General features: G+C 44.8%; 1 protein-coding gene across 2 annotated transcripts in view; it reads left to right on the top strand.

Annotated features, from left to right (window-relative positions):
* Positions 1–12,232, top strand: part of LOC106607581 (acyl-CoA:lysophosphatidylglycerol acyltransferase 1) — a 104,731-nt gene extending 92,499 nt beyond the window's left edge. For both annotated transcript variants that reach the window (XM_045720686.1, XM_045720687.1), the window contains exons 7-8: positions 8,473–8,579; positions 8,829–12,232. In XM_045720686.1, coding sequence (XP_045576642.1) covers positions 8,473–8,579; positions 8,829–8,980 — 259 coding nt within the window. In that variant the 3' untranslated portion in view covers positions 8,981–12,232. The remainder of the gene's footprint in view (positions 1–8,472; positions 8,580–8,828) is intronic.
* Positions 12,233–12,826: the final 594 nt, after the last annotated feature.

Here is a 12,826-nt window from a genome sequence, read left to right as displayed (position 1 = left end):
AGGTCTGGATTTGGAGTCGCACTCAAAATTAAAGTGAAAAACCACACTACAGGCTGATCCAACTTTGATGTAATGTCCTTAAAACAAGTCAAAATTAGGCTCAGTAGTGTGTGTGTGTGGCCTCCACGTGCCTGTTTGACCTCCCTACAACGCCTGGGCATGCTCCTGATGAGGTGGCGGATGGTCTCCTGAGGGATCTCCTCCCAGACCTGGACTAAAGCATCCGCCAACTCCTGGACAGTCTGTGGTGCAACATGGCGTTGGTGGATGGAGCGAGACATGATGTCCCAGATGTGCTCAATTGGATTCAGGTCTGGGGAACGGGCGGGCCAGTCCATAGCATCAATGCCTTCCTCTTGCAGGAACTGCTGACACACTCCAGCCACATGAGGTCTAGCATTGCTTGCATTAGGAGGAACCCAGGGCCAACCGCACCAGCATATGGTCTCACAAGAGGTATGAGGATCTCATCTCGGTACCTAATGGCAGTCAGGCTACCTCTGGCGAGCACATGGAGGGTTGTGCGGCCCCCCCAAAGAAATGCCACCCCACACCATGACTGACCCACCGCCAAACCGGTCATGCTGGAGGATGTTGCAGGCAGCAGAATGTTCTCCACGGCGTCTCCAGACTCTGTCACGTCTGTCACGTGCTCAGTGTGAACCTGCTTTCATCTGTGAAGAGCACAGGGCGCCAGTGGCGAATTTGCCAATCTTGGTGTTCTCTGGCAAATGCCAAACGTCCTGCACGGTGTTGGGCTGTAAGCACAACCCCCACCTGTGGACGTCGGGCCCTCATACCACCCTCATGGAGTCTGTTTCTAACCGTTTGAGCAGACACATGCACATTTGTGGCCTGCTGGAGGTCATTTTGCAGGGCTCTGGCAGTGCTTCTCCTGCTCCTCCTTGCACAAAGGCGGAGGTAGCGGTTCTTCTACTGGGTTGTTGCCCTCCTACGGCCTCCTCCACGTCTCCTGATGTACTGGCCTGTCTCCTGGTAGCGCCTCCATGCTCTGGACACTACGCTGACAGACACAGCAAACCTTCTTGCCACAGCTCGCATTGATGTGCCATCCTGGATGAGCTGCACTACCTGAGCCACTTGTGTGGGTTGTAGACTCCGTCTCATGCTACCACTAGAGTGAAAGCACCGCCAGCATTCAAAAGTGACCAAAACATCAGCCAGGAAGCACAGGAACTGAGAAGTGGTCTGTGGTCCCCACCTGCAGAACCACTCCTTTATTGGGGGTGTCTTGCTAATTCCCTATAATTTCCACCTGTTGTCTATTCCATTTGCACAACAGCATGTGAAATTTATTGACAATCAGTGTTGCTTCCTAAGTGGACAGTTTGATTTCACAGAAGTGTGATTGACTTGGAATTACATAGTGTTGTTTAAGTGTTCCCTTTATTTTTTTGAGCAGTGTGTGTGTGTGTGTGTGTGTGTGTGTGTGTGTGTGTGTGTGTGTGTGTGTGTGTGTATATATGTGTGTATGTATATATATATGTGTATGTGTGTGTATATATATGTATATATATGTGTGTGTGTGTGTGTGTGTGTGTATATATATATATAGGTGTATATATGTCTTCACAAGGTTTTCTTACACTGTTGCTGGTATTTTGGCCCATTCCTCCATGCAGATCTCCTCTAGAGCAGTGATGTTTTTGGGCTGTCGCTGGGCAACACGGACTTTCAACTCCTTCCAAAGATTTTCTATGGGGTTGAGATCTGGAGACTGGCTAGGCCACTCCAGGACCTTGAAATGCTTCTTACGAAGCCACTCCTTCGTTGCCCGGGCGGTGTGTTTGGGATCATTGTCATGCTGAAAGACACAGCCACGTTTCATCTTCAATGCCCTTGCTGATGGAAGGAGGTTTTCACTCAAAATCTCACGATACATGGCCCCATTAATTCTTTCCTTTACACGGATCAGTCGTCCTGGTCCCTTTGCAGAAAAACAGCCCCAAAGCATGATGTTTCCACCCCCATGCTTCACAGTAGGTATGGTGTTCTTTGGATGCAACTCAGCATTCTTTGTCCTCCAAACACGATGAGCTGAGTTTTTACCAAAAAGTTATATTTTGGTTTCATCTGACCATATGACATTCTCCCAATTTTCTTCTGGATCATCCAAATGCTCTCTAGCGAACTTCAGACGGGCCTGGACATGTACTGGCTTAAGCAGGGGGACACGTCTGGCACTGCAGGATTTGAGTCCCTGGCGGTGTAGTGTGTTACTGATGGTAGGCTTTGTTACTTTGGTCCCAGCTCTCTGCAGGTCATTCACTAGGTCCCCCCGTGTGGTTCTGGGATTTTTGCTCACAGTTCTTGTGATCATTTTGACCCCACGGGGTGAGATCTTGCGTGGAGCCCCAGATCGAGGGAGATTATCAGTGGTCTTGTATGTCTTCAATTTCCTAATAATTGCTCCCACAGTTGATTTCTTCAAACCAAGCTGCTTACCTATTGCAGATTCAGTCTTCCCAGCCTGGTGCAGGTCTACAATTTTGTTTCTGCTGTCCTTTGACAGCTCTTTGGTCTTGGCCATAGTGGAGTTTGGAGTGTGACTGTTTGAGGTTGTGGACAGGTGTCTTTTATACTGATAACAAGTTCAAACGGGTGCCATTAATACAGATAACGAGTGGAGGACAGAGGAGCCTCTTAAAGAAGAAGTGACAGGTCTGTGAGAGCCAGAAATCTTGCTTATTTGTAGGTGACCAAATACTTATTTTCCACCATAATTTGCAAATAAATTCATTAAAAATCCTACAATGTGATTATCTGGATTTTCTTTCTCATTTTGTCTGTCATAGTTGACGTGTACCTATGATGAAAATTACAGGCCTCTCTCGTCTTTTTAAGTGGGAGAACTTGCACAATTGGTGGCTGACTAAATACTTTTTTGCCCCACTGTATATAGCCTAGATTTATATATGTGTAGATATAGCCTAGATTTATATATGCCTCTCTGATTATCCTGTAACTGCAAGGTCCCACCAGGTCTCACAATCGCCATTTTGGATCTTAGAAAGTGGCCTCTGTGTTTTTCTACAATGAGAAACCACTATCTGTTAGAACAGTTTCCTCCTCACAGGACCTGTGGCAGTAGATGGTGTATACAGCCACACGGGTCAAGTGTCAATGGTAAGGTGTGCGTGTGATGTGCTACCATGGTGACAGTGCAGGTCTAGGGGACTTGGAGGAGTCATTGTGGCTGCGTACAAATGACAGCCTATGAGGAGGTGCTCTCTGAACTTGTCCATTCAAGAAACGTTTGTAAGTTTTACGTTGCAAAATGTTCCGTTTTTTTTTCTTCTTTTTTTCCATTTTTGTCATTTTAGCAGATGTTCTTATCCAGAGCGACTTTTCATATATTTTTATACTTTTTCTTACTGGTCCCCGGTGGGAATCAAACCCACAACCCTGGCGTTGCAAGCACCATGCTCTACCACCTGAGCCACACGGGTTAATCTCTGATCTGTCGTCCGTGCGCTAGTCGCAGGATGATTAGAAAGGCTGTTAGAGGTAATCAACAGGAGGAATCTGAGCCCTTCCCAGCTCTGTCTGCATGCACACACACACCCGCACATACAGTACATTCGGAAAGTATTCAGACCCCTTGACTTTTTCCACATTTTGTTACATTACAGCCTTATTCTAAAATGGATTTTAAAAATAAAAAATACTCATGAATCTACACACAATACTCCATAATGACAAAGGTTTTTAGAAATTTGTGCAAATGTATTTAAAATAAAAAACGGATACCTTATTTACATAAGTATTCAGATCTTTTCCTATGAGACTCAAAATGGAGCTCTGGTGCATCCTGTTTCCATTGATCATCCTTGAGATGCCTCTCCTCAATAAAAGGCACATGCCCGCTTGGAGTTTGCCAAAAGGCACCTAAAGACTCTGATGAAACCAAGAGAGATCCTTGATGAAAACCTGCTCAGGACCTCAGACTAGAACGAAGGTTCACCTTCCAACAGGACAACGACTCTAAGCACACAGCCAAGACAACACAGGAGTGGCTTCGGGACAAGTCTATAAATGTCCTTGAGTGGACGAGCCAGAGCTCGGGAACAAATTCTTATTCACAATGACAGCCTACCCCGGACAAACCCTCCCCTAACCATGACGATGCTGAGCCAATTGTGCGCCGCCCTATGGGTCCTTGAGTGGCCCAGCCGAACTTGAACCCGATCGAACATCTCTGGAGAGACCTGAAAATAGCTGACAGAGCTTGAGAGGATCTGCAGAGAAGAATGGGAGAAACTCCCCAAATACAGGTGTGCCAAGCTTGTAGTGTCATACCCAAGAAAACTCTGCTGTAATCGCTGACAAATGTGCTTCAACAATGTACTGAGTAGAGCAAAAAAAAAGAAATATCACATATTTCAGCTATTTCAGTTTTTTTTGCTTCGTCATTATGTGGTATTGTGTAGATTGATGAGGGGGGGGAAACTATTTAATCAATTTTGGAATAAGGCTGTAACGTAACAAAATGTGGAGAAAGTCAAAGGGTCTGAGTACTTTCCGAATGCACTGTAATCAGACACATACTCAGATACATGCTCACAGATACAAATTCATACACAAACCCTCACACACAAACTCAAAGATACACACCCACACACTCGCGTGCGCTCACACACACGCCATGGCAGGGTGTTTCGTTAACTGGTGGGCTGCTGCCAAGTGGGTTAGGGTGGAGAGAGGAGCGCCACTGCCACCATGGCCCTACTCCAGCACACTGCCTGCCTATCAGTGGAGCGCCAACACATCCCTTCAGCACTGGAGTACCCGCTGCGTTACACCCCGCTGCACAGCACAACAAACAGTGTTAGAGCACAGGAGAGGAATTTGTTTTTTGTTTATCGGCATTTTTTTGGCCTCACAGACTCTTTCGCGTTTTATTTTATTTTGGAGGCCTACATTACATTTTGGGATTTTTTTCACAGGAAAATTTGCCCCAGCTAGCCCCCCTCTAAACAGCAGATAATACTTGACTTACTGCAGTGGAGTAGGGATCCACCACACCACCAGAGAAGGATCACCCTACATGGTTATCTTTGCCAGAGGAAAGGGCAGGTTTGTAGCCCCGTTTACCAAGGCCTAAACGCCCAAACCACCCATTCAGTTGCCAGAGCCAGCTAGCTTCTCTTTCCCCTCTCTAGGCTCTATGATTACTGGGCTATCGTCTTACACCGGGACCGGAGAGGGCCTTAGTGATAGTTTAGTTAGGCATGTTACACTGAAACAGGTGCGTGTGGAACCATGGCTGGATGGGCTTGGCTCTCATGTAGCCTATGGTTGCATCCCAAATGGAACCCTGTTCCCTATATTCCACCCAAGTGGGTGCTGCCAAATGGTAGTGCTGGAGGAATAGCATGTTATGTACACTCACTTTGTTTTCTTGAATTTCTTGATGTCTGCGCCATTCAGTTTTTAGGTGCCATGTATACTGAAATAAAACAACTTCTCTAGTGCACTAGTTTTCAATTCAAAAGCAGAGGAAGTATTTAGAGAAACCCAGTTCCATTTTCAGTGTGTGTTTTCTAGTCCACTCTTTAGTGTTCTGGTGCTGGGTTGTGTTCTGTAGGGCACGCTGTCTCAAAACGGCGCAATACATTTCATGTTTCTGTCAGTACAGTGTGTTTACACACACACAGTCAAACACTTAACACACTGCTCAGCTCTGATAGATAATGGTATTGGCCGGTGGTATACACACATACGTCTGCGACTACTCAGACCCTCGTACTGTGGGAAGATGCTCTTAGTCTTAGGGTAGTTGCAATGACAGACCTTTGGTCCAGAATCTCTGTTGTAACTTATAAAATGTAGTTTTGTATGAGTGAAGAGGGGAAAGTGTATGCTTTTGGTTCCATCCCCTGTGACCTAAGCATGTACAGGCCAAATTAGCATCTTCCTGATTTGTTTATCAAGCAGAAGCGGTAGTGGTGGGTTACACTAGAATCTTCAGCCCTAGAGATATATGTTGTGATGTATTATTGGGCTTTTTCCACAGTCTGTTCACCTCGATTGGACTGGGAAGATCAGCCATGCACATTCCACATCCCCAAGTCACCGCACATATTATTTGTGTCTGGGAAAAACCCACACACACACCGAGAGATCCTGAAAGAGTTGACGCTGTGTTTGTGTCTGGAACAGGCCCCGAAACACAACTCTAACATCAGGCTCCAGATTTCTAACCCGTAGAAATATGTGCCTTACTGCTTGCACAATGTAGCATTTCCATAACCGCATCTTAATCAATCACCTCTCAATTTACTATATACTCCACCCCTCCCATTGCTTATCTCCGACATCGTTTTCAGTAGGTCAGTGTAGAAAAAGATTTTGCAATGGAAAAATACAATCTGTATGGTTGTTATTGGACGAGTTCAGGCAGCACCTCCCCATTTTCCAACCATTTTCTCCCTACTTAACACTGCTCTGGTGTCCCTCTCTCTCTGGCAGGGGTAGTGAGTGAGTGAATGAATGAGATTGCGTGGGAAATGATGAATCTCCCCCAGAGGAAACAAGGGTAACCTCCTTTTCTGTCTGAAGGTGATTCTCAGTTGGGTGGGTGTGTGTGTGTGTGTGTGTGGACAGAGAGCAGCCCACTAGGGACACCTGCTGGCCAAGACAGGAACAGCACAGTATCATTGACCCTAGCTCTGGTCCAGCGTGTTCGTGTGCGTTCCTCCACTATTGGAATTGTGGTGGAACGTGCACTATGCCCTGGACCAGAGCTATATTGACTCTTGTCATCTTGTCCAGTACGGTAGATGTTAGTATTGTAGTAGATGAGTTGTGTAGCTTATCTATTCAAGGATTTTGTCATGGGAGATGAGTTGGAGTTTCTGGGTTTTTCACAAAACATGATGGTTATAGTCTGTATGCTTGTTTGTTGACTTTCTGCGTTAGCCTTCTCTTGTTTAGCAGGACTGTTGCCTTGGCTCTGACAGGATTGGATTTGGTATAAGCAATATGGCTGAATCACAGCCTATCAGAGAGCAGGGTCAAGCTACTACCATATTGTTTCTACCTATCCAATCCTCTCATATATACACTCGTGCCTTGGTGGTACAGGCAGTTTTCACACAGGGCCCGCGAAATTGGAACTGACTAATGCAAAAATGGAACAGCACCCCGACCAGCAGGCAGCTGTTTTTAGCCCAGATATAGTCACTTAGTTTGGGGTTTCTCTCATTTGGGCAGGTTACTTATTATTACCTGGTCACTGATCTGTTTGTGCTAAGTTGTCAAGACATTTACATTTTAGTCATTTAGCAGACGCTCTTATCCAGAGCGACTTACAGTAGTGAATGCATACATTTCATACATTATTTTTTTTTTTCATACAAGACCTCCCAAACAAGATCTGGGACCGACCAGGATAGCTGAGGCAGCCCTCTACCAAGTTGGTAATACTGCACAAACAAGATCTGGGACCAGGCTAGGTGAGATAGCTTATGGGCCTTTTTTTTTTACATTGCTGCATTGCTGTTTGCTGGGCCTGCTGTTTTTGTAGTTGGCAAGACCACACAAATAGATCTGGGACCAGGCTAGGTAAGGTCGCCTATATACTGTAGGCCTATTTTACCTTGCAGCATTTCTCTGTTTGCTGGGCCTGCTGTTTCTGTAGCCCTGTGGAGTCAGGAGCAGGACAGGGATGGATTCCTTCAGGCTGGCATCCCTATCAGCACAACTGTCTCCCCTGTCACCATGACTGTCCTGCCTGTTAATGAAGTCTACTGAAAGAGCTGAGGCTCGTGCTGCTCACACACACACACACACACACACACACACACACAGAGAGAGATGGACATGCACACACACACAGAGAGAGATGGACATGCGCACACACACACACACACACACAGAGATGGACATGCGCACGCACACACACACACAGAGATGGACATGCGCACACACACACACACACTGTGGCACACATACACAATACGTCTCAATTGTTTCAAGGCTTAAAAATCCATCCCTTCATCTATAATGATTAAAGTGGATTTAACAAGTGACATCAGTAAGGGGATCATAGCTTTCACCTGGTCAGTCTGTCATGGACAGAGCAGGTGTTCATGTTTTTTACACTGTGTACATGCATACACACAAAGACAGACAGACCCACACACACTCTAACGCACACATTAACCAACTTGGATTGCAGCTCACACCTCACCACACACACAAACACACTGCGTTGTGATAGACTGCTCAGGGAGTGAGGAGGAGATGCCCTCAGTGTGGACAACTGCTTCAGATACCGCTCAATCCAGCCAGCCTTCACTGAGAAAGAACTTCAATAATACTGATATCTCTTTTCTCTTTCCCTCTCTCTTTTTTTTCTCACTTTCCATCTCTCAAGTACTTCATGGAAAGTGTAACTGCATACATACAGGAACATAATAAATCAAGTTAAATCAATCTCTCTCTCAGGGTGTACCCCATAAAGGAGGTTCCGGTGGAGACCAAGCCCCTGACAGACTGGCTGTACCAGAGGTTTGTGGAGAAGGAGGATCTACTGGCCCATTTCTACCAAACAGGTCTGTGTTCACCGCACTGCTTCTTTCGGTTTCTCTCACTCACTCTCTCTGGCCTTTTTCACTCTGAATTCTATCACTCGCTCTCTGGCCTCTCTTTTAATTCTCTCTTTCTTACCTACCTCTTTCTCTCTCTTTCTGCCCTCTCTCTGCCTATCACTATTTTCTCTTCATAAAATCGTGATTGCCCACATTGAGGTGTGATCACAATGAAGCTGACCATATTGTTTCCTGTGCCCCCCCCCATAACAGGAGCCTTCCCTCCGCCGAAAGGCCAGAAGGAGGCTGTCTCCCGGGCGATGACCCTCGACCCTGTGCAGCTCTGCGTCATCCAATTCCTGGCCTTCGCCTCGGGCTACCTGTGGTACAGCGTCCTTCAGTACTTCTACTGCTGTTTGTTCTGAGTGCACTGAGGAGGATGGCGTTTTTAAGGAGGTTCTTTAAAGTGAACCGGATCCTGTTGGCACTGTTCCTGGATCAGCCGATAGCGCACCCTCCCCAGTACCATCCCTCCTCCCTACGATGGATTGAATGTACATTTTGCAAAAAGCAGGAGGGATTGGGAAAAAAAAAAAGATTACGTTGGAGTCTTTTTTTCCCTCCTGGATACATGAATACCTACACACACGGACAGACGGACGGACGGACAAACACACATGATTGAGTGAAGCCCCTAATTTTGAACATGAATCATGTTTACACACTAACTTATTGGATACACACCTGCGCCAATCTAGGTGATGGTCTCTCATTTCTCACACACACTCCCACACACTTTTTCTGTTTACACACATCCTCGTACACTTCAACTGAACTCACCCACACGCCCAGTTTTACTCTCAGATCAAGAATGAGGCTCAGGACTACAACTGAAATTGTTCTCAAGTGGACTCTCTCCCTGGTCTTTAGGTGTAGTTTTACTGTGTGTTTGTGCATTGTGTCTGCCCTCGTACCCCCCCTCTTTTTGGACTTCTCTCCAGGCCTGTTGATTAGATGGTTGGGCCCACATTACAGAGAGAGGGGGCTGTTGTATGTACCCGATCAGCGACTACCACATCTGACCCCTCTCTTCTGGCCTTCATTGCACTAAAAGGATCCATACTGCCCTCTACCCCCCCCCCCGGAAATATTCCTGAACAGTAGCTTTGTTTTTATTTTATTTGTTTTAATTTGCCCCGCCCTCTAACCATCCCCTCTCCCCCTAACAACGACCATTGCATTTGTTATCGTCGTTGTCGTAGTCCACCTACCTTATCGTCTTCGATACTTTACTATGTGTTTGTCTAAGACCTGTATTCTGAGCTGACTGACTGAAGGGGAATCTTCTTGTTTACACTGGCGGCCCCCCGTCTGGGCCTAAAGGGAAGCTGGCAACGATGTCAGGCTCCTGTTAAGACTGTTTCCACAACGTGGGGTGGTTCCGGAACCCGGTGGCACGGGGTGGGGGGGGGGCAGTGCCCAAATGCTGATGACGAAAAACTGATGGCACATTGGGACAGCACTCTGATCCGACCCCCCTCCCTGAAAAATAACTCCCTTAACACCCGTGATGATGCAGATTCTCAACACCCCCTGCCCTCACTCATATACACACACACACACACACACACACACACACACACACACACACACACACACACACACACAGATATGGTGCAGCTACACAGAGCAGAGTGGATCTCTGCCCATATAGGACTGTCTCAGTGAGCCAGACTGAAAAAGGCAGACAAAGCTGAATTTCTCCCATTGGACTCCATAGTTTTACAAATATTTAAGCCATATGCTTAGTGTCATGGGGTGGGGAATGACATAAGAAAAATATACTTTTTATAGGCGGAGCTACCCTAATGCTCGGCATTCTAAAATGTTAATTTTGGCTTACAAACTCGTAGGTGTCATTACTGTAAATTTACAGCGTAACCTGCCTAAGTGAGTGTGTGTGGTTGACTTTTTCCTCCCCTCTTTTTTTTATATATATATATATATATATATATATATATATAATTGGTGTCGCACTGATCTGCGATATCTGAGTTGTGGCGGCAAATCACTCTTAGTGGTCAGTTATTATTTCATTTTTAAATTACTTGAACTTTTGTCCTTATGCCATGAGTATATTTAATCTTGTAAATAACGAAGCTGAGGAAGAAATTCATTGTTGTGAGTGACTGCAACCGATGTTATCTCTCTCTCTTGGTCCGACTATTTCTTATTTGTTTTTAGTTTTGAAATATCATGAATGTTTAAAAAAAAAAAAAAAAGATAAAAAGAAAAATTGTTTCCAGACCTGTCACTTCTGTGTTACTTCCCTGTTCCTTGACCTTTGGTTTGACCACTGACATGGATGTTATTTTATGTGTGCTTCATGAACCTAGAGAGCTCGGCCAGGCTCTCAGCTCCTGCACGTTCACAATGCTCAGTGATACACATATGGCCCTGTTGGGATACATTAGAAATGCATCCTTTCCTTCCTACCTTGAAGAAATCGCAGATCTGAACTGGTTGGATTGGTGTAAGTAACAGGGTGGTTACCTCGTCTACACCTATCCAATCTCTTATCGATATGTGCTTACCTCAACAAAACAAGGAAGGAAGGATGCCTTTCTGAAGTATTAGAACAGGGACAGAGGCCCAGGTTCGAACCAAATCATAGCCCCTCCACCTAAAGACACTGATGGATTCCTAGGTCCAAAAAATACAGGTTAAGACAACATAATAATTCTATGCGGCAATGTTTGAAAATAAACAAATTAATTGGACCAGCACCATTGTTAACTACTTGCACCGTTGCTAACTAGCAAAGCTGGTCCCATTTTTGCAAAGAGTTATGGGATATTAGAATCCCGTTGTCTTAATCTTTTGTCATCTTCAACCTAGGCTGATTCCAACTTGTAGATCTAAAAGGGACTTGATTGGTGTATGCAGTATTGCAAATCTCCTATCTAGACTATTATAGGGCTTGGGGGAGATATTGCCATCTTACTGATCTCCATCTAGCCTTTGTAAATCTTATGGTGGTACCAAGATAGTGTCTAGTGGTAGGGCATCAAGTTTTTTATTTGAAACCTAAAAATAAAGAATTCCAAATCACTCTTCACGTTGGAGGGGAATTCAGTCACAGCCCAGCAATGATGCAGCAGTTCTGTCCCATAATTGTTATTATTACCATGGTTTTTAATGGGAAAAAAGCCACACAGAAGAATTTACAAATTGGATGAACAGCCAAAATCATGATGTTTAAGGAATTCAAACGGAATGGACTTTAGTCGTCACCTCTGAAACCGTGGAAATACTGTACAGTAACAGAGAGGCTGTGTATGAAATGCAGAGGGCTGGCTGGTTCGGGAGATAGAGTCCATTTGGAGATGGGCCTTCAATTTTTAGGTGTCATCTTCATGCCGGTCCCGTGAGATTGCCCTTCAATGTGAGAGAGTGACAGAAAAATGTAGTGTCTCCAAAGAAAGGCAGGGGAAAATAATATTTTCCTAGATATGGTTTTAGGAGAAAAAAATATATATATACTATGTTAGGAATTTTAACAAACAATACTAGAAACTGTCTGTAATTTTCCATTTTGTACTCCTCCCTTTCTTCCTAGCTACACAGCCATTTTACCACACAAAGATCTTGTGCTGGAATAAACTGATGGTCATGAAGTTCCTGAAAGCTTGTCTGGTTTTTCCTCTGCCTCGTGTACTTAGTGTTTGTACTACACAACCGTTGGTTATTGATGTGTGTGACACGCTTCAAAAGGTGTCTGTGACACGCTTCAAAAGGTGTCTGTGCACTTCCCTTCACTTTAAGATGAAACACTTAAACTCCTATTTCTGTTTATGTTCAAACGTCCATACATTTTAATTGGAGACATTCTCTCTCTAATATATTGTAAATGTAGATGGTGAATTAAAGTATGTCACTGTCATAGAATGTGTGATATAATTGTGAGCTCTTGATCTGAACTTATAGTACAGTACATAATGAAACATGAGAAATGTTTTAATGAAGGCCCACCCCCTAATTTGAAAATAAGGACAAAATAATATTAATAGCGCAACATTTGTCAATCAAACATCATTCAAATCTTGTGTTTTAAATGTCTGGGTCGTATGGGTAAGCAAACCCCTGTTTTCCACACCTAAAAACAGCACAATAAATACGTATTGAATTGGGATTTATGGTGCTGTGATTGCTTCTGCCAGGTTTGTTGTCATGCTAACTTCCTCATTTTCTATTGACTCGGGCACTGAATG

Source organism: Salmo salar, chromosome ssa06, assembly GCF_905237065.1.
Source record: "Salmo salar chromosome ssa06, Ssal_v3.1, whole genome shotgun sequence".
NCBI lineage: Eukaryota > Metazoa > Chordata > Actinopteri > Salmoniformes > Salmonidae > Salmo > Salmo salar.
Note: the sequence above shows the minus strand (reverse complement) of the source record. Positions and strands in the feature narration are given on the sequence as shown.